General features: G+C 40.0%; 1 protein-coding gene across 7 annotated transcripts in view; it reads right to left on the minus strand.

Moving 5' to 3' along the window:
* Positions 1 to 1,460: 1,460 nt before the first annotated feature.
* The window catches only part of GPT2 (glutamic--pyruvic transaminase 2), a 51,672-nt gene continuing 30,884 nt past the window's right edge, over positions 1,461 to 22,248 (minus strand). For all 7 annotated transcript variants that reach the window (XM_048870803.2, XM_048870802.2, XM_048870799.2 and 4 more), the window contains 8 exons: positions 20,095 to 20,228; positions 18,319 to 18,562; positions 17,592 to 17,671; positions 16,807 to 16,943; positions 15,717 to 15,891; positions 11,528 to 11,683; positions 10,607 to 10,719; positions 1,461 to 5,074 (listed from right to left, as the gene is read on the minus strand). In XM_048870803.2, the coding sequence (XP_048726760.1) occupies positions 4,984 to 5,074; positions 10,607 to 10,719; positions 11,528 to 11,683; positions 15,717 to 15,891; positions 16,807 to 16,943; positions 17,592 to 17,671; positions 18,319 to 18,562; positions 20,095 to 20,228 (1,130 nt within the window). In that variant the 3' untranslated portion in view covers positions 1,461 to 4,983. The remainder of the gene's footprint in view (positions 5,075 to 10,606; positions 10,720 to 11,527; positions 11,684 to 15,716; positions 15,892 to 16,806; positions 16,944 to 17,591; positions 17,672 to 18,318; positions 18,563 to 20,094; positions 20,229 to 22,248) is intronic.

The following is a 22,248-nucleotide window of genomic DNA, read 5'->3' on the forward strand; positions in this document are numbered from 1 at the left end:
CCCCTGCCTGGGCCGAGAGGAGGGGGGGTCACACCGGGGAGCGCCCCCTGCCTGGGCCGAGAGGAGGGGGGGTCACACCGGGGGGCGCCCCCTGCCTGGGCCGAGAGGAGGGGGGGGTCACACCGGGGAGCGCCCCCTGCCTGGGCCGAGAGGAGGGGGTCACACCGGGGGGCGCCCCCTGTCTGGGTCGAGAGCAGGGGGTCACACCGGGGAGCGCCCCCTGCCTGGGCCGAGAGGAGGGGGGGTCACACCGGGGAGCGCCCCCTGCCTGGGCCGAGAGGAGGGGGTCACACCGGGGGGCGCCCCCTGCCTGGGCCGAGAGGAGGGGGGCACTCTGGGATTCTACCCACCTCCCCAGGGCTAGGAGGGATAAACCTGCCTCACCTTCATTTTTTAATCAGAAAACATAATAATGTAAAGAAGAGTGTGTGATTGGGCACTTGTTCATTTAAAATTATGAGTTTGGGTGTCCAGGCAATGATACCATTAATACATTTGTTTACCTAATTCTTTTGCCAGACTTTTCCCTCCTACCCTCTTTGACTTAATATCAGCTTACAAACATAGACTTCAAACTGCAGAAATAAGGGCACCTTCTTCTTTATTCAGCAATAAGAATAAAGGAAGATAAGTAATTGTTTTGGTTTAGGAGACTGGAGTATACCATGATATTAACAGCTTGGTCCTACACTCTTTGGAGCAGGGATTTAGAAAGGAATCCATTTAAAGGGCTGGATGGATGGATTTCCTTCTCATGCACTGGGTCTATCTCATTGTACTGCATGATCAAGGCAGAGAACTTTTTCTGTCTTTTACAGCATATAGTTAATTTGTAAGTGGTACTAGGATGACTCATCTCTTTAACTGATGGTTTAAATGGCTTATTCAGTAAATCATTCATTAGGATCAGGATGGTATTAAGCTAAATCCACTACAAACAGATGATAAACACAATTCCTGCTCCAAAAGCCCTTGCCACATTTCCCTGAAGAGCTTCTATAGATGATGATAGGCAAGGACTTTGTAGCTTGCTGGCTTACATGTAGGTATTTAGGGAAATAAGGGCTAGCTTTTTGCTTAAGTAGCACATTTAGATTCCTCTTCCAACTTGCAAGGATCTAGCCCCCTTTTCTTCTTTGGCTCCAGGAACAGCTCTGGAGATTAACTGCTGCTCTCAGTTTCATATGTAGTATAATGCAGCCCAGGTCTTGTATTTCAAAAAGATACTTAAGGGTTTTTTTAAATTAATTATTGTATAGATTTCTTTTCTTCTATCAATGGGCTGAATTTTGCTTCCTGCCAATTGACTTCAGTACTATCTTCTGACATCAGCCCCCTTCAATTTTGAATTAATTCTTAATTAAGGCCATCTACAGCATGGGAAAGAGGGAACTCTGCTAACAGAAGTTTGACAAGTGTACTGAATGATGTATCTGAGGAAGTATGAAATCAACCATACATTATGTTGATCAAATTATTTATTATTGTGAGAGACCACGGAGTTAATAAATATTTCACCATACAAACTGGACATTTGGTTTCAAACAACCCAGAAAATTAAATACTACCACATCTTTGACATCTATTTTATTGTTCTGAAATCTTTGATACATCTAAGTTAATCTAAGTACAGTATTAAGGAGCACCTGTAGGTAAATGAAACCTAGAAACATGCATTAAAAGATAGAGATGGTCTGTTAAACATTGAAGACAATGAAAATGTAAGTCTTTGTTTCTCAGTTTTTCAGTTATGTCCCACAAAAACGTACCTGCATACTGTAGCTTGCCACAGTACATACTAATATTGTGGATGAACAGTAGAAAGCCCTAACCCTTCTCTAGGAGATACATCAAAACAAATGTTCTCCCTTGCAATGTCAGAAACATAAAAGGCACCATCATATAATGTTTAGAAAACTAAAATTAGGTCACTATCCTAGATTTAAAATTTATCTATAAGGATTGCTGCTCTGACTGGGGGAAAAAAAGCAGCTTTCAACATGCATATAGAATGTCTCTCGTATGTTGTAAACCTTGGACTGTTTTCAGGAATATCAGGTGTAAACACAAGGTAAATATAAAATCTATTGGTTTGTTAGACTACAAATACTACCCCATGAAAAAAAGCTGCTGTTACAAAAGTGTAAAAAAATATACTAACTTCCATTATTAGATTGTAGAATTTTCAAACTACATGTCTGTTATGGCAGCCACTTCCAAGCAGTGAGCCCCAAACCAGATTTGACTTGGGGACTAATTTCAACAGCAAGAAAAAATGTAATTACTTGGATAATTTTTTATTTAAATGTGAATGTTTTGACCTCTTATTACATTTTTTTACTTTTAAATTTCTGTAGTTATATTAGTGCTTATGAAAGATGCCAAATGAAGCATTCTGTTTATCTATGGGTGGCAGCAACACGAGCTTTTCCAGACTACCCTCCCAGTGAGATACAACTGATGAGATGAGACCCATCTCTTCAAAGTTAAAAGTTTAGTTCAGTCTCCAGGCCTCCATGATAACACTACTCCCCAGTGTCCCGTTTTCAGTTGAGGTTGTGTTTTGGATATCTGTCCACTAGCAATTGAAAGGAAGTCACTGATTAATTCCCTATAGGGCATCCTTTTGATATTTTCATAGTTTCTAACTGCAGTCTGTTCCAGTTGATGCTGTTGTAAGAGATGTTTCAGAGGAACAGCCGTGTTAGTCTGTATTCGCAAAAAGAAAAGGAGTACTTGTGGCACCTTAGAGACTAACCAATTTATTTGAGCATGAGCTTTCGTGAGCTACAGCTCACTTCATCAGATGTATACCGTGGAAACTGCAGCAGACTTTATATACACACAGAGAATATGAAACAATACCTCCTCCCACCCCACTGTCCTGCTGGTAATAGCTTATCTAAAGTGATCAACAGGTGGGCCATTTCCAGCACAAATCCAGGTTTTCTCACCCTCCACCCCCCCACACAAATTCACTCTCCTGCTGGTGCTAGCCCATCCAAAGTGACAACTCTTTACATAATCAAGTCGGGCTATTTCCTGCATAGATCCAGGTTTTCTCACATCCCCCCCACCCCCATACACACACAAACTCACTCTGGCCCACCTGTTGATCACTTTAGATAAGCTATTACCAGCAGGACAGTGGGGTGGGAGGAGGTATTGTTTCATATTCTCTGTGTGTATATAAAGTCTGCTGCAGTTTCCACGGTATACATCTGATGAAGTGAGCTGTAGCTCACGAAAGCTCATGCTCAAATAAATTGGTTAGTCTCTAAGGTGCCACAAGTACTCCTTTTCTTGTTGTAAGAGATGTGGCCAATAATCATCTTTATCCTTAACACACTAGACTGCCGCATCCTTTTATCCAATGTGTTAATTCACTAGTCCCTGTACTTGAATCAACTCCCAAGATTTTAACTTCCTTATTAGCACCACATGCTGAGCCAGGTATTACTAACAAAATAATGTCAGTAAACAAACAAGATTTCTAATTTATTTCTAAAGAATAAGATCTAAGTTAATATGTGAATAAATGAGATGCTGTCGCTAAACAGTGATCTGCACAAACTACTCAGACAAAACTTGATGAAGTTACTTGGTACCTCCGTGATTGGTAGTGGGAGTTTTCAGTTCTGTGTTTGTGCTGGAAAAAGGTGCCAAATTGACAGCCTACCTCGAGACTAAATTTTTTTGTTCCTCCACAAAATAAGAATGGCACAGGTGGTACAAGCATCTATACAATACCTTATCCTGTTCTGGAAGAGCCCTCTCGAATTCAGAGTGCCCAATCCTGCATGTCCATTTGGCCGTTAACCTCCCTGCCAAGAATGCCATACATAGTAGTTTGTGCAATACAGTCACTTTCACTGGGAACAAGACTGAAATCACCAATTAATTTCCTTTAAGCTACATACAAACATTTGTCTGATGGAAGCATCTTTCAGTCTTTACAGAGTTGGGCTAGATTCAAACCAGTAACCAGAAAAGCGAAAGACTCTTCTCCCATAACTAATATCCTAATCATCAAGTTCCAAAGAATCATTCTCAGAGGATCAAGAGGTGCTGCAATTTTAAGTTTTTGTGTTGGACCTTATTATTTTTAAGCCTTAACAGTGTTCACATTTGCTTTGAAGTTGGTTGCTTGTAATAATCAATATACACAAATGGCATATATGAACAGGAGACTCCTCAGCTTTTCTATATTTTTAACAAAGTGGTTATGAGATGAAAAGCTCAATGCTATTGTTCTCTCGTACTAGTCTACTCTAGCTTGAATTGTGTGTGGATAAAACTAGTTTGTGGTCATAATTCACTGAGTTTCAATTTCTTAAGACTCTAAACACATCATATGTACTATCTCTGCCCTCAGAACTGCCTGTCTCCACTCAGATTTTATTTAGAAATAATGTAAAGTTCAGATGCAATAGAACTTAGTCGCACAAAATAATCTGCCAGAGATTTTTATGAACATTCTAACAACTGCCAGTTTGATCAGATGTGGGTAACACTTTATACTCAAACAATAATAAATCAACCACACCCAGAATATAGATTTTAGGATTTTTTTTGGGTAAAATCTCAAACAGGAAATGGATGTTTCTGAGCAAATATATTGGCCATCTGCATTTCTGCTTTGTAGAAGACGATATCAATAGTTTTCATACGTGACTTTCCTCCATAACCAATTAGGCCAGAAGCGTAAGTCAAGAATATAAACTTCCAATCAAGGCACAAAATAGTCTACTAGACTCTCTCTTCACCTTCCCTCTTCATGTTCCCCCTCCAACCCACGTCTGTATAGCAATATCTCCCACACCAGACATTAGGTTTAATTGTTCAGGTAAGTGTAAGTTTTACCCACATATGGGCTCTATCTATTGTAAATGCAGTTAACTAGATGAACAGCCCATTCTCAGCACATATTGTTCATTTTTTGCATTTGCTTTGGGGGGGGGGGGGAGGAAGTCTGCATCTCTTTCATGCATATTCTTCAAGAAACTGTATGTGGAAGTCTTTCACTTTCTCCAGCACAATCTTCAGCTTCTCTACTGGAGGGAGAATGGTCATTCTGGGAAAGAGAAGAAACACTATTGCAAAACAATTGATAAGATACATTGTAATAAACATTAAAGAAATGGAAACCAGAAACAGACACCCCAACCCCCCCAGAGATATATTTCCCAAACGGTGCACAGAAAGTAGAACTTTTAACTTCCTGCAACCTGCTTTTAAAAAGATTCCCTTATTTTCTGAATTTATGTTACAGCTACAGTTACTGTACATAGAACACCTGGTTTTGATTAACCTGTGTATTAAAATTCAGGGGCTTGTCATCTCAGTTTTTTTAAATAGAGCAAAACCTCATTAAGTGCCGCCTCCAATAGACAGTCTACTTTTCATTTGTGAATCTTAACTTCTGGAAAGAGACGACAAAAATTACATTGTGGGGTACTATGTTTATTATTTTAACGTTTCTGTATCAAGCTTGTTCAGTTTACATGTGAAATGTGTTTTTTCTAACAGCCAGCCCTGCAAACTCAGCTATCTGCAAGTGGAGTTGGTTCCTTCCAGCTCTTGTATTCTCACCAGTAAAAAAATTCTACAAAACAAATTCTGCTCTCAGTTACACAGGTACAACTGTGACACTTGCCAGGTTTGTGAGTCACCCCGGACACCTGCCCTTAGAATGAGGAAACTTTGTCTGTACCTGCCAGGGCTGATTCTCCCAGCCACAGGCAACACAAGCACTCCCCTCTCAGTCCACCTGGGCTCTGCTGTCCCTCATCCAGGCTAGCGATAGCCACAATCTAACCCCTGAGTCCTCAGAACGTCCCTGTATAATGTCCAGCCCCTTATCCACTGGACTCTCATAGAATGACCAGATCCTTTGTTCCCACAGGAACAGCACAGCTTACTAGTTACACCTCAGATCACAGCTCCACTTAACTCACAGCACTTAGATTTGTTTATAGAGAATGCAAGTTAATGTATGTAACACAGAGATTCATAGGATAGTAAAAACAGAAATATTAGAAACAAAGGGTTACATATAAAACAAAATCATAACACAAATTCTAAAGCTTAAACTCAGCTAACAAGCTGTCTTCTTGTCTATCGAGATAAAAAAGGAGCACTTAAAGATGATAAAATCATTGCGGAGAAACTAAATGAATTCTTTGCTTCAGTCTTCACGGCTGACGATGTTAGGAAGATTCCCAAACATGAGCCATCTTTTGTAGGTGACAAATCTGAGGAATTGTCACAGATTGAAGTGTCATTAGAGGAGGTTTTGGAATTAACTGATAAACTTAACAGTAACAAGTCACCGGGACCAGATCGCATTCACCCAAGACTTCTGAAAAAACTCAAATGTGAAATTGCAAAACTATTAACTATGGTTTGTAACCTGTCCTTTAAATCAGGACAATTTAAATCAGGTAAATTCTGTACCCAATGACTGGAAGATAACTGATGTAACGCCAATATTTACAAAGGGCTCTAGAGTTGATCTCGGCAATTACAGACCGGTTAATCTAATGTCCGTACCGGGCAAATCAGTTGAAACAACAGTAAATAATAAAATTGTCAGACACATAGAAGAACATAAATTGTTGGGCAAAAGTCAACATGGTTTCTGTAAAGGGAAATCATGTCTTACTAATCTATTAGAGTTCTCTGAAGGGGTCAACAAACATGTGGACAAGGGGGATCCAGTGGACATAGTGTACTTAGATTCCCAGAAGACCTTTGACAAAGTCCCTCACCAAAGGCTCTTACGTAAATTAAGTTGTCATGGGATAAGAGGGAAGATCCTTTCATGGATTGAGAACTGGTTAAAAGACAGGGAACAAAGGGTAGGAATAAATGCTAAATTTTCAGAATGGAGAGGGGTAACTAATGGTGTTGCCCAAGGGTCAGTCCTAGGACCAATCCTATTCAACTTATTCATAAATGATCTGGAAAAAGGGGTAAACAGTGAGGTGGCAGTTTGCAGATGATACTAAACTGCTCAAAATAGTTAAGACCAAAGCAGACTGTGAAGCATTTCAAAAAGATCTCACAAAACTAAGTGATTGGGCAACAAAATGGCAAATGAAATTTAATGTGGACAAATGTAAAGTAAAGCACATTGGAAAAAAATAACCCCAACTAGACATACAATATGATGGGGGCTAATTTAGCTACAACTAATCAGGAAAGAGATCTTGGAGTCATCGTGGATAGTTCTCTGAAGATGTCCATGCAGTGTGCAGTGGCAGTCAAAAAAGCAAACAGAATGTTAGGAATCATTAAAAAGGGAAAAGAGAATAAGACAGAGAATATCTTATTGCCCTTATATAAATCCATGATATGCCCACATCTTGAATACTGCATATAGATGTGGTCTCCTCATCTCAAAAAAGATAAACTGGCATTAGAAAAGGTTCAGAGAAGGGCAACTAAAATGATTAGGGGTTTGGAATGGGTCCCATATGAGGAGAGATTAAAGAGACTAGGACTTTTCATCGTGGAAAAGAGGAGAGGATATGATAGAGGTATATAAAATCATGAGTGGTGTGGAGAAAGTGAATAAGGAAAAGTTATTTACTTGTTCCCATAATATAAGAACTAGGGGCCATCAAATGAAATTAATGGGCAGCAGATTTAAAACAAATAAAAGGAAGTTCTTCTTCACACAGCGCACAGTCAACCTGTGGAACTTCTTGCCTGAGGAGGTTGTGAAGGCTAGAACTATAACAGGATTTAAAAGAGAACTAGATAAATTCATAAAAAGAATAGGAGTACTTGTGGCACCTTAGAGTCTAACAAATTTATTACAGCATAAGCTTTCATGGGCTATAGCCCACTTCATCAGATGCATAGAATGGAACATATAGTAAGAAGATACATATATACATACAGATAAGTTGGAAATTGCCATACAAACTGTAAGAGACTAATTAGTTAAGATGAGCTGCTATCAGCAGGAGAAAAAAACTTTTGTAGTGATAATCAAGATGACCCAAAAAGAAAAGGAGTACTTGTGGCACCTTAGAGACTAACCAATTTATTTGAGCATGAGCTTTCGTGAGCTACAGCTCACTTCATCAGATAGGTGCCACAAGTACTCCTTTTCTTTTTGCGAATACAGACTAACACGGCTGTTACTCTGAAACCTGTCAAGATGACCCATTTAGACAGTTGACAAGAAGGTGTGAGGATACTTAACTTAGGGAAATAGACCCAGCCACTCCCAGTCTCTATTCAAACTCAAGTTAATGGTATCTAGTTTGCATATTAATTCAAGCTCAGCAGTTTCTCCTTGGAGTCTGTTTTTGAAGCTTTTCTGTTGCAAAATTGCCACCCTTACATCTTTTACTGAGTGGCCAGAGAGGTTGAAGTGTTCGCCTACCGGTTTTTGAATGTTATGATTCCTGATGTCAGGTTTGTGTCCATTTATTCTTTTGCATAGAGACTGCGTAAATTCATGGAGGTTAAGCCCATTAATGGCTATTATCCAGGATGGGTAAGGAATGGTGTTCCTAGCCTCTGTTTGTCAGAGGGTGGAGAAGGATGGCAGGCGAGAGATCACTTGATCATTACCTGTTAGGTTCACTCTCTCTGGGGCACCTGGCATTAGCCACTGTGGGCAGACAGGATACTGGGCTGGATACTGGGCTTTGGTCTGACTCCGTATGGCCATTCGGTCTGACCCAGTATGGCCATTCTTATGTCTAATATGGTACTGCTTACCCCAACTCCTTCTCACAGTGTTTTTCAACCAGCATGGCTGAGACTCTCCTTTCATGAGATCAAGCCTGCTGGCAACTTGTCTCCCCCAACACATCTTTCTGCACCCCTAGATATACTAGCCCAGTCTTTTGTTCTTCACCTCTAAAACAGGGTCCTCACATCTGATGAAGTGAGCTGTGGCTCACGAAAGCTCATGCTCAAATAAATTGGTTAGTCTCTAAGGTGCCACAAGTACTCCTTTTCTTTTTGCGAATACAGACTAACACGGCTGTTCCTCTGAAACCTGTCATCCCCCACTGTTTATCTCTTTCTGTTAATTTGCCTTCTGAAGTCCCAGCAATCTCTTCATTAGCATTTGACTCAGTATGCAAATAGACTTCTATTGTAAGACATACAATACACAATGATCAGCTAAGGAGATAAGTGTCTCCCATCTCCTGTTTGGTGGAATCTGTCTCAAGGCATGCTACACTTCTGGGTGACCTGCCTTTAACTAAAAGGCCTTACAAATATAGTTTCCAATATATATTCATACATACATTTCACTAAGATTATGACCACCAGTGTGACACAGGCTTTCAGTAGAAATTTTACATGACACTCTTTGACAAACTAGAATGTAAATACCAGACCTAGGGGATAACCTGGATCTATGCAGGAAATAGCCCGACTTGATTATGTAAAGAGTTGTCACTTTGGATGGGCTAGCACCAGCAGGAGAGTGAATTTGTGTGGGGGGGTGGAGGGTGAGAAAACCTGGATTTGTGCTGGAAATGGCCCACCTGTTGATCACTTTAGATAAGCTATTACCAGCAGGACAGTGGGGTGGGAGGAGGTATTGTTTCATATTCTCTGTGTGTATATAAAGTCTGCTGCAGTTTCCACGGTATACATCTGATGAAGTGAGCTGTAGCTCACGAAAGCTCATGCTCAAATAAATTGGTTAGTCTCTAAGGTGCCACAAGTACTCCTTTTCTTTTTAGGGGATAACTGTAACCCTTATGCACTCCTGTGCCATATGTTTGACATCAAGAGATCCTTGGGTCACAGCAACCCTATTGTTTTCATGGGCTTCCACAGGTATAATGAAGGGCAAAATTTGGCCCTGCAATTGGAATTCAGTTAACAGTTTTGTTGGAGCCAGGCAAGTCAAAATACAATCCAGCTCATTTTCCCCGTTATACTAATTATGCAATGCTAACAAAGGTCTGGATTCTACAACACTTACATTCAGCAACACCGTATTCCCCAAGTAGTCCCCAAAAGATAACTATACTTCTTGCAAAGTAAGGTGCTGCTTAGTGCAAGTATTGGCGGCAGTCAGGCCCAAAAATAGCTAAAAAAACCCCACACCTTATTTCATTAAAGTGAGCACACATTACTCAAGGTACACAGGAACTGCAACTGTTGAGTGAGGTGGTGCAATTTTCACGATCACTTTTCAGTATAGAGCCATACCGTAAGATAACCATTTTAAAAGTAGACCACAGTTTCAGCAGAATTAAAGATCACTTCTTCTAAGAACCAGTATTTTCTGATCCCTTGAGGGTTCACTTAGACACCTCACTGTGCTCTGTTCTGTATATTTGGAACTGATGTCAGCAAATTGGGGAAATACTGTATGAAGCCGAATGACACGGCAAAAACCAGTCCTACTGTTCTAGATATAATTATTAGCTACATAGAGTATGCCCGAGAAAAAAAAAAGAGGCTGGTGTCACAAACAATGTGAATTAGTCCAAGTCTGTTTTTATACCATGGACATGCCATAAGAACCCTAACAGTTTTATTTATTTAGTAAAGAGAAAGATTCTAACAACTGGATTCTTATAATACACTGTAATTTGCTATTAAACAGATACTGCACCTGAAGTGGTAACTTCCTTCTCTTTGGCCAAATCCACTGCCAGGTACAACACAGATTCCAGTTTCTTCCAAAAGTTTCATACAGTAGAACAAGTCAGGGGCCATTTTATGAGCCTGAGAAAAGAGACTGAATTTTTGGAGTAATTTTTCATCTCCAGATCATAACATGAAATCATAATGCAAAAAATACAGTTTTATGGTCATTTTTCTTTCCAAACGTTTCTCCTGCACTTTCATTTTCTTCACTACATGGATGCACAGCAACTCCCGTTGGTGGTGAAATGGATCCACTCCACACTGCAGGCTCTCAATCAGTCCAGCTCAACAGAACAGAATTAGCCAGTCGCTCTGTCTTTACGTAACTACTCCCTTCTTTGATTGACTGAGACATAGAAACTTCTCGCAACAGAGTTTTTTGGTGTTCTAAACCCAATTTCACTGAAGTGTCTAACAGATTAAAGGTATTAAAAATATTTGATGAATTAACTCCTACATGCCTATCCTTACAATATTGCCCAGAGCACAAATAATAAGACATTCCTACTGGATTTTCCCAAAACATCTGCTGAGTAGTAAATCACCTGAATAATAATTTGGAGGAAGTTCTTATATTTTAAGTTAGTCAAATCAACATGCCCAGTCTATATACTACGTCATTCAGAGGCATTATTTCAGCTCAGAAAATTCACAAAGGACCCCACTTTTGGTCTCAGTAACACAGGTATAACTGAGCCCCAATCAGAAATGAACTGGAAAATGAAAGGACTGCCTGCCACTTGTTTATTAGTGATATAATCTCTTAGCAATTGCCAGTCTTTGTTTGTAGCTGGAAAGCACTTGTTCTACTCCAGGGCATAAAATTCCCTCATGGATAACAACCAATAACAATGTGGGGAGGTTAGACGGACAATGGCTGACTGACCTTTGCTGCCTCAATGGCTTTGGAAGGGATAAATATCCTTGGGAAGGCATACATAGCTCCTTGAAGTGGATTGCAGTGAATTCCTGGCACTTTATTAAACATGTCTTCTGTTAGCTTGGCTTTTTGGGCAAGATTGTCCAAAACAGACTCCTTTTCCTGTTGAAAAGAAAAGGAGGGGAGGGAGAATAGAAAACAGTTGAATTTCTCCTTAGATGATGAATTGTAGGTTGGTTCAATAGTTTTGCAGTTGGTAAAACAAAATGTTTCCTTACATTCACTCCTTACTAGGTAAGAGGTAAATAGAATATATCAAAGATTAGCAATAACACTCCTTACTAGGTAAGAGGTAAATAGAATATATCAAAGATTAGCAATAACAAATACCCAAGACAAATGGCAATGGACCAAAAGTGATGTCAATCATAATGCAACAGTCACTCACTAGTCAAATCTAAGTCTTCCATTTTAAATACCCTCTGCTGGAAGATGACAAAAGGCATATATTTCCTGTAACACTGAATGCAAACCCAAAGGTTTAACATTGTTCTGGTCTTGGCAAGTTTTGTGACTTGCAGTTTTTTCCCCCACTGAATAAAATCATTGTAATTTCAGTGCCTTTTCTGCAGACGTGTGCTATACAATCAAAGTGCCCCTGTTATGCTGGATCATATTAAAGAAGTTCTGTAATAAAATCACAAATGAGTTTTGTTAGGATGTAGATATTCAGGCCTATCTGCAAAGGCCTGTACTTTAAGAATTGAGGTGTATTCTTATCACTTGGCTAGTTCTAGTGGTATAAAAGAAAGAATCAAAATCACTGTCTGCTGGTGTAAGGGCCTTCTCTTACTGTGACAGTCTGAGGCCCTGTTCTTAGGCTAAGGCCTTTGGCTAAGCAGCAGAGGAAGCCATAAGTGTGGGGGGGGGGGGGGGGCGGAGGGTGAGAAAACCTGGATTTGTGCTGGAAATGGCCCAACTTGATGATCACTTTAGATAAGCTATTACCAGCAGGAGAGTGGGGTGGGGGGAGGTATTGTTTCATGGTCTCTGTGTATATATAATGTCTTCTGCAGTTTCCACAGTATGCATCCGATGAAGTGAGCTGTAGCTCACGAAAGCTCATGCTCAAATAAATTGGTTAGTCTCTAAGGTGCCACAAGTACTCCTTTTCTATAAGCTGGGAAGCGACCGGTCACCTCCTCACATTCCAGACTAGTCACATTGAAATAAGGTGCTATTGGGCTTTTAGGAATATAATCCTGTCCTGATAGTGCCTATCACCTCCAGAGAAAGGGAAGTGCCTAGAAAACGTAAAAGGAAATTTAGTTTGATAGCATCCTGTCTGGCAAGAACCCACTTATCAATAGCTGGGATGTGAAATCCTAACTTCTGTATTGTTTTGTCATTATAGTTCCCACTTTGCTATTGTTTGTCTGTATAATCTCTGTCTGGTTCTGTGATTGTTCCTGTCTGCTGTATAATTAATTTTGCTGGGTGTAAACTAATTAAGGTGGTGGGATATAATTGGTTACATAATCATGTTACAATATGTTAGGATTGGTTAGTTAAATTTCAGGAAAATGATTGGTTAAGGTATAGCAAAGCAGAACTCAAGTTTTACTATATAGCCTGCAGTCAATCAGGAAGTGAGTGGGTGGGTGTGGGAGATGGGAACAGGGAATGGGGGTGGGGAAATTGGAATCATGTTTTGCTAAAGAGGGGAAATGGGGTAAGGAAATTGCAATCATGTTTTGCTAAAGGGGGAAATGGGAACAGGGAATGGGGGTAAGGAAATTGGAATAATGTTTGGCTAAGGGCAGGAATGGGAACAGGGACACAGGTGTAAGGCTCTGTGGTGTCAGAGCTGGGAAGGAGGATACTAAGGAAGGAAACTGGAATAATGCTTACTGGAAGTTCACCCCAATAAACATCGAATTGTTTGCACCTTTGGATTTCGGGTATTGTTGCTCTCTGTTCATGCGAGAAGGACCAGGGAAGTAAGCAGGTGAAGGAATAAGCCCCCTAACAAGTTTGATTCCCCATAGTTTAAATTCCAGGGTATTACTAATTAAGAGATCTCTTGGTTTTTGGTCTCTTATTTTTACTGTTTCTCTCCCTCTCTGTGTGAAACTTTCAAGCTGTTAATTGTGTTAGTACATCCTAAGACAGAGTCTGTTCTCAAAGCAATACTTTGTAACAACTATTCACACAGAGAAAGACTCAAAGCGATACTTTGTAACAACAGAAACAGCACACAGAGACTCCTTGCCGTTTTGTTGTATTCATCTCGCTTTGTTAACAACTGTGATTAAAATAGAGATAGAGGATGTATGTGGATGGATGCTTGGTGTGGATAATAAATGAATCATCAGGGAGGTGCCAGCCTAAGAATCCAGTGTCCATCGGGCCGAAGAAGGCGTCAAGTGGAAACAACCAGAGGACCCCCGAGGGCAGACTGGAATCCACCCAACAGCCTCAAGAATGGGAGAACCAAAGAACAAGATAACATCTGGCAGCATAGAGCCGTCAGGAATGTGCCATCTGCTGATTGATTCAGCAACAGCATGATGAAGCAATTCCTATAGATTGGCATAGGAATAAATTCCTATAAAAATGGACTCTAGAAACTGAGAACTTTGGGGTCTGATTCTGCAAAGCAACTTCCAGGAGCATCAGATGAGCATCTGACAAGGCCCTTCTCCCTCCTCGTGTCCAGGCCACCTGGCCAGTGACTTGGCACGAGCAACTCTAAGGCTGGTAACTATGATAACAACCTTGCAGAACCTGTGTGTGTGTGTGAATGAATATGAAATTGAATGGCATGTTATAGCTATAACTAACTGCTTACTATGATTCTTTCTGTATTCACAATAAATGTGGCATTTTGCCTTATTCCCTTTAATAAGATCCTGCTGGTTTTTATTTAATTGGTATAACACCCCAAACCGCTGGAACGGAGCTTCTGGGGTTCTGTGGCCAAGAGGAAGTTCTGCATGTGTAGCAAAGCCGATGCCAAGTCACTGCTGCAGACACTACCCTTGAAAGGCCCTGAATTCAAGTGGGAGGCCTAGTCCACAGGCTGTGTGTAGAGGGGAGATGGTATCATTTTTAAGGAAGTACATTTCTGAATTTAGCATTTGTGAAAGGTTCTGGAACAATGGTTCTAGAACAACATTCCTGGAATTCTCTATTTAACCACAGAATAGGTACAGCAGGTCAGCCTTCTCAAATTGTATTTTCAATATGCCTCAAGCTTGACTTGGCAGGACCAATTTCCAGGGATGAGAGAGTAGTTCAGTCTCCATACTCATTCAGTTTGTAGGATTTCTGCTGAGACTACCTACCAGGATACCAGCTGGGGCTTTTGTGAGAGGAACACTTGTTCATTTGGAACAGTACTGAGAAACTCCTTTCAAAAGGTCACAGAATAGCATTCTTCAGATGATGATGACTTTCGGTCACCATCAATCTGGGCTGGTGATCCTAAGACAAATCAGTGATGTCTAATTAACAATATCTTAAGCTATCCAGGCTGCTCACCAGGCTATAGTTACAAGATAAAAAGAGCTGTCTTTAAAAAGAAAAACACACGCACACCAAAACACACAATTAAAACCAGCTAAGCATTTTCTGTTTGACAGATCTCTACTACAATGAGATTGATTTTGCATGTAATGTAAAAACTCTTCTTTTTAAAATAATGGGCCACATTTATCCATTTTTAACTCCATTTATGCACTAGAGCTGACTTTGGTAGAGCATTTGTACAAATGAGAAGCTACTATTCTTTGTTCAAATAAGCATTCAATATATAAGGGTACGATATGGTTTCACTTACAAAGTCACCCTCACTTAGTAGCTTCATTTTTCCTGTGCAGTTTTCAGAGAAGCCAGCTTTGTTGAGTAGCTACCCTCATTTACCATGGAAGCCACAGGGGAAAGAAATTATATTTAAAAGCAGATGAACTCAATGAAAAGCCACAAACATGTGATGGAAGAGCTGTGGCTCCACCAAGATGTTGAAGCTACTAGTACAAAGAGTATTAGAAATTACTCTGTAGTCCTGTTGGCCAGTGTTATTACAGGGCTCTACCATAAGAAAAGCTGAGATGGATCTTTCTGTATCTTCTCATCACACCCTGGTGATGTATGGGATAGGGTTAAGAAATACACAAACAATATTAAAGCTGACCTTAATGAACTGTGCATAAGATTCTTCCCCTGGTACTGGAGGATTCACTACAATATCCATAGCTGCCTGTCCAGAGACTGGAGGACAGAGACGAACAGAGAGAAGTTTAACAAGCTGTCCTTTAATCTCTGGATGCAAGTTAATCACCTCCATATAACCCCCTCGGTAGCCGCACCTGAGAATACAGTAGATAGAGAGCGAGAGAGAGAGGAAAAAAATGAATATAATTTGGAATGTTTATTACTGAAAAGAACCCCAAGAGAGGAAAAAGAGGGAGCATCCAGCTGAACTTTATATTAATCATGAGCATTTTGCTTAGCATCAATACATGTAACCTACATTTTTAAATATCTTCTTCTGTATTGGGTAAAGTATAATGGTAGCTAAGTACCATCAAAGAAAATATTGGGTGTGACGTTTAGACATTAACATATGCAGCTTCATTACGAGGTTAGTCTAGGTATTAACATGGATATTTATTCCTCAGAGCAAACGTGTACAGCAGAAACAGAATCCATTTGATCAGGAAGCTGCCATTTCCCTCCCCTGATCCCCCCATAAAAGAAACGAACACACACACATCCACCCCTCTATAAAATCAGGCTGATCCAGTGAATCTTGAACTAGTCAGTAGTCCAGAGGTTCACTGTGCCATCCCTGGTAGGCTGCACACATAACTATTTTAGGAACCTATTAATGTAGGACTGGGGTGTTGGGATGGGAGGCAGGTCTGTGATAGTCACGCAAATGAGGGTCATTCTTGTCAGTTGCCAGCTTGTGCAGATCAAGGAGTGCCTGGTTCACATTCTTTTCCAGGTCTGTGATAGGTGCTCTCTTTTTTAAAAACTACTCCATTAAATAAAAAGTTTGCAAAACCACTGGGCCAGCCCATAAGTTATACAATGTTCCATATATAAACTCATGCATTTTCCTTGTTTACTAGTTTTTAGGTAACAGTACCAGAAGATACAAGATGACACTCAGCTCACTAATGTGAAAAAATCATCCTACTTGACAAGAAGTAAGGGGAAGCTATTCTACTAAATACTGTGCAAGAGGTTATACAATAAAGAAATGAAGATGGACATACTCGCCCATGTATCCCTTGGAGGTGGAATGGAAGGATGCTAGCTCTACATTGCTGTAGTACTCTGGTCCCATCTCATACAGAACCTTTTTGAAGGAATGAAACTGACATTCTTCTGAGTAAATGTTATCTTGATAAACCTACACAATCAGAGGAAACATTATGCACTCTGCCCAAATGTGAATAAATGACAGCATATTACACAGAATGTAAGCTGCTGAAGAAAGTTTGGGATGTACGAATGCTTGAAAGCTTTTACAAAAGAGAAGTTACAGTTACTTCAAGCATAACAAATGTATAGCTTACAGTATATTTAACTGAGTATCCCTTGCAAGAAGAGTATTGAACTTTGATTTTGTATATTATTTCTTAACTTTTATGTTTTTCATCTGTGTACTCAATTCCCAATCTCCACCCCACCCCTGGCTTCAGTTTGCCTCCTTTTAATTATCTAAACCAATGGCTAATGTCACCCTATATTATGTAGGTCAAGACTCAGATGTTGTTCCAGTTTCCTTCTGGAGTTACATCCTTATTGGAGCCACTACCCTTTTTGCTTAGGTCAAGTCTAGCACACTAAATTTTTCAAATTAACTCTTTAGGACCGAGAAGCTGGCTTTTTTGTTCACAACTTTTAGTCTGGTAACACTGGGAGAATCCATGCTCCATGTTAGAAATCAACAATCACACTTATTGGGCACAGAGGAAGAGAACCGAGCACCTAGTGCTTCTGTTGCACTGCAGGTGTGTTCACCACAGAAAGGTATGTAGTCTTAATGCTCTACTACCTCATCAGCCAGAAGAAAGAGTTGCTCCTCCCAAGCAAAATGTATAACATCTTCAATGCACTTTCTACTTTGAACCTGACCTATAATTTAAAGTGAGAGAAGAAAAGTTGCAATTCAGGTTAATTAGTAGAGAACATGTACACAGTCTTTCAGTCTAGAACCAGGAAGGCTGCTACCTCTTCAATAAGCTGTCCCTCTTACCTTAAAAAAAAAATGCTATGGAAGTTGGTACATAAAACTCATTACAATCACTTATATATACTCTATACAATATGTCTGGGGGCAGTGGGTGGGGAGCCTCCAATCACAATTGAGATGTATTGTCTAAATTATAGGAGACAGTGAATTTGTGAGACATTAATTTTTAGACCCCTGTCAACAAGTCAGCTGAGGGGAAGACTAGTCTTCTTTGGATATGTTTTTCATTGCAGTTTACACATGCTCTTACATGGGTAAGCCCAAAACTCTTCAGCATGCACACACAAAACACTTAAACCTGGGTTTATATGTTCTTTGAACCCAGGCTTGCTTGCTTAGCTGGTAAATTATCTCAGTAAATTAAAAACCGCTTAACTAAGTTTCAGAGTGGAATCGCTAATTTTATCATTAAAGTCCAGCTATACATGTGCAATGATAAGTCACAAGCAAGTCCTAAGCATGTACAGCAAAAAGAAAAAACGGGTGAACAAAACAAACTCTGAAACATTTAAATGAAACCATTACAAACCAGTGGGATTTCCTGGGTTGATGATGCAAAGGACCTTTGGATTACAGTATGCTTTGGCTTCATTCAAGGAACGACGAAGTTCATTCACATCTAGTGCCCAGCAATTCTCTTCATCCAGGTAATAGTTCACCTGGATGGCATCTAGTTCAGATATGGCTGCTGAATACAAGGGGTACTGTGGGATTGGGATCATCACTCCAGTTCGGGATTTCCCTCCTCCTGAGACCAAGATCTTTAGAATAGTCTGGAAAAGTTTAGGAATTTAAAGGAAAAAAAAAACCAAAACAAAACAAAAAAACAGATGACAGCGGAATTCACAGTATATTCTGGAACAACTTGCTGTGTGACTTTCTCCCGCTCTATGGGACGCAAAGCCTTAGACAAATTTCAGTTACAGAGGCACAAAGTTACCAGCCTTCATGACAGTGACACTACTAGTTATGAATACTGAAGGATGTTTATCTTTTAAGTCAAAAAACATTTCACACCAACTGTTAGATGGAGAATGCTAAGGTGTTTTATAACAAAAATTACGTAGCACATAACAATGGCCGAACACAACATAGAGAGTCCTTTAAAAACAATCAACAGCTGCCCTCTTGCTGTAACTGCCAGCTGAAGTTGAAACTCATCAACTGCAGGCTTATCACTGGCAAATTCAAACAAGCAACAAAGGCAGTACCGGTATAATCAAATATAGTTATATGCATTTATATCTGATAAAGTTTTATGGAAAAACATGTGATGCTCACACTCCTGTCACACTGCCAGTAGAGCCCCTGGAATTGCAAAGTCTGGGAAACCCATTACACTGGATGAATCAATGAAGCTGCTATAAATCAGAGTACTGTAATACCAAACTGTGCCACAAGATGTCATTTTAAAAGTTTTGCAAACTAATTAAAAAAATTAAAATATGCACTGCAGCAAAGCAAATACAAGGAAATCTATCTTCAGCAACCATGCAAAGGATCAACATATACTCGTTACCTAGTAGAGATGATCTTCAGCTGAAGAACAAACAAAAACTGCCTTGGAAACTTTGGGGATACTTTAAAGTGAATCGCTTAATGTAAGAAGGCTGGCTACTGAAGGTGGCCCTTAGTGCGGGTTCCACTGAATCTACGTAACACATGGTTTCCTTAAAGCTCTCCAAGAATTCTCAGTCTGTGGGGTCTGGTTTCTCCAGTGAATAACATCCTCTTCTAAGCTTTAGTGTCTCCACATTTTAGGCCTGGTCTACGCTGGAAAATTAAGTTGGCTTATCTACATTGTTCAGGAGTGTGAAAAATTCATACCCGAGTGGTGCAGTTAAGCTGATCTAGCAGCCAGCGTATACAGCTACTAGCTACTGTCTCTTGTGGAGGTAGGTTATGTACACTGATGGGACACCCCTCCCATCAGCAGAAGTAGCATCTTAACTGAAGCACTACAGCAACGCATTTCAAGTATAGCCAAGCCCTTAGTCATGTACAGCAAAATCTTCAAGCCAAGATGGCTAATAATCCATATTTAGACACTTAAAAAGCTTTAGACGGCCATATGAAGATTTTAGTATCCATGGGCCTGTTTCAGAACTCCTCTCTTTTGCTCACACATAACGTAACTGACTTCAACATAAATCAGATCAGGATCACTGGCGTGGTGTATGTGAGAGATCAGACATACAACTGTGCAAAGATGATGAGAATCATGCTCTATAGTCTATATTTCTTAAGGGATCTGTCTAATGTACCACACAATATATACATGTACACACAAACTTTTAACACTTACAGCAATTCCATCACTAGCCCCTGTGGTAAGGTATATATTATCTGGATCTGCAGGAACTCCTCCATCTCGTCTTTCAATGTACGCAGCAACATCTTCACGGATGCAATTTACACCTTGACTGGCACTGTAAGACCCTGTGAGAAACAGAGAACATGAGAAGATATTCATATGTACACAATCTGCAAATCTTAAATGCCCAGGTTTGGGCCGTACAGTGGTATCTATGAGATAGTTTGGATGTAGGAGAGCTTTATTATTTCCCCAGCACAGCAGTTTTCTGAAAGAGGAAATGAGGTAATACACTCACAGGGCTGCAAGAGGAACACGGCCATGGCTGTAAACCTGAAATAAGCATCTCTGAAAGACAAAATAAATATGGAGATATTGGATTGCCCATATGAATTATCTGAAGTTTGCCTTGCCATATGGACAAAAACCCAATTCTTCCCTCAGACAATCACCCAGCCATTTCACTGAACGACACCTAAAAGGTCAACCAATTTAATTTTTAAAATGACCTGCTGTTTAAATAACAAGAGGAAGGAATGGAGGAAACCTGTGTGAATGGAATAATAAAATAAAGGTTTTTTAAAACATGCTGAAACTTTTAAGACTTTTAATTTCAGATTACCATGTGACAACAGAGAACCATCCTGCCTTCCAATCTAAATCGCTTTTCAATTATCTGTAGGGGAAGCAGCTAGGCTAACCAAAAGTACTGTGTAAGGTCATGGTACACAAGCTTCTGATGAAGTTTATAATCACAGCTGTAACTGTCTTAAATAAAGGCAGTTTATTGGGTCCTAAATACACCATTGCTAGGTATGCGGAAAAAATAAACCTGCAGCAGACTGAAAGATGAATTCAAGGTATAAGGCCCAGAGCTGATGGAGGCTGAAGTGGTAAGTGCACAGCTAATTTAGCACAACGCCATGAAGCTGCAAGACCTTCTTGGCTTTAAGTAGATTGTTGGATGGAGTGGGGTAATTGGATTCGGCTCATCTGAAGGTGTGGTGCAGGTTTTCTTTGAGGATGAGGACTGAGGGGTCACATATGGAATGATCATTTTGTGAAAAGTTTCCCCCAGGAGTAATATCGTGGGGTTTTTTTTGTTTTTAATCATTTTTCTGCAACAGTTCATTCAAGAGTATAGTGATTATCTGGTTTCACCAAAAACACTGTAAACACAACATTTTTAACTACCATTTCATTTACACCTGCTCTAAGCAAGGTAAGTCAACAGCTGTTAAAATACCAGCAGCCCTAAAGTTTCCCCTCAATGGTAGCAACAGTGGAAAGTGTTAGTTAGAATGGGTTGGCCCAGATAAAGCTGATTTTGAAATGATTTTGAAATACAGTTTGGCCACTTCCACGTTGGACTGCCAAACCTGTTCAAGAAGCCAGTTTTATTGTAGCTGTAATTTGAGCACAGTTCCTCAGACCATAAAGGTATGTGTGGAAGGGCCATATTCACAAAAAATAAGAGGAAGAAGCAGCAAAAAAGGAAATGTTGAACCCTCAGCACTATGGCGGGGCAACTCCCAGTCAGAAAAATGTACACACCTCATTTTAGACAAGTATTTAGAGTGGGCTAATCAGCCAAGTGAGATTGGTGACTGACACACTATTCTGAAAACCTAAAAATGAATATCGGAATTTTTCTATCTGCGCTGCCAGTTTTTAAATATTTGTTGTTACAGTTAATCAGAGGGTCAGTTGCTCTTTAACTCACACCATACTATAGAATCACATTCCAGTCACTAACATACAAAATGTTTGTTTATCCATTGACATTTGTGTAAGTTTTGCAAGCTTAGTCATTTATATTTTTTAAAATGCTAATGTTCAGAATGATCATTTGTCTGAAGATGGCTTTCTTGCTTTCAGCAATCTTAATCAGAACCCTGCTTACACTGACAAGCTGCAAATACTTTGAAATACACTTATTCTGGGAAAAGATTCCTGCAGAGTCTATACATTTTTCAAAGATCATCCATACTCTGTGAAACACAAAGAATTTCACATGCAGGTTGCACAGGCTAATAGACCTAACATGGGACTGATATCAGGAGACAATGAATTCTAATCCTGATGCTACCACTAATTTTGGGCAGGTCACTCTACAATAGTGGTCACCAACCGGTTGATCGCAAT

Source organism: Caretta caretta, chromosome 12 (assembly GCF_965140235.1).
Source record: "Caretta caretta isolate rCarCar2 chromosome 12, rCarCar1.hap1, whole genome shotgun sequence".
NCBI classification, from domain to species: domain Eukaryota; kingdom Metazoa; phylum Chordata; order Testudines; family Cheloniidae; genus Caretta; species Caretta caretta.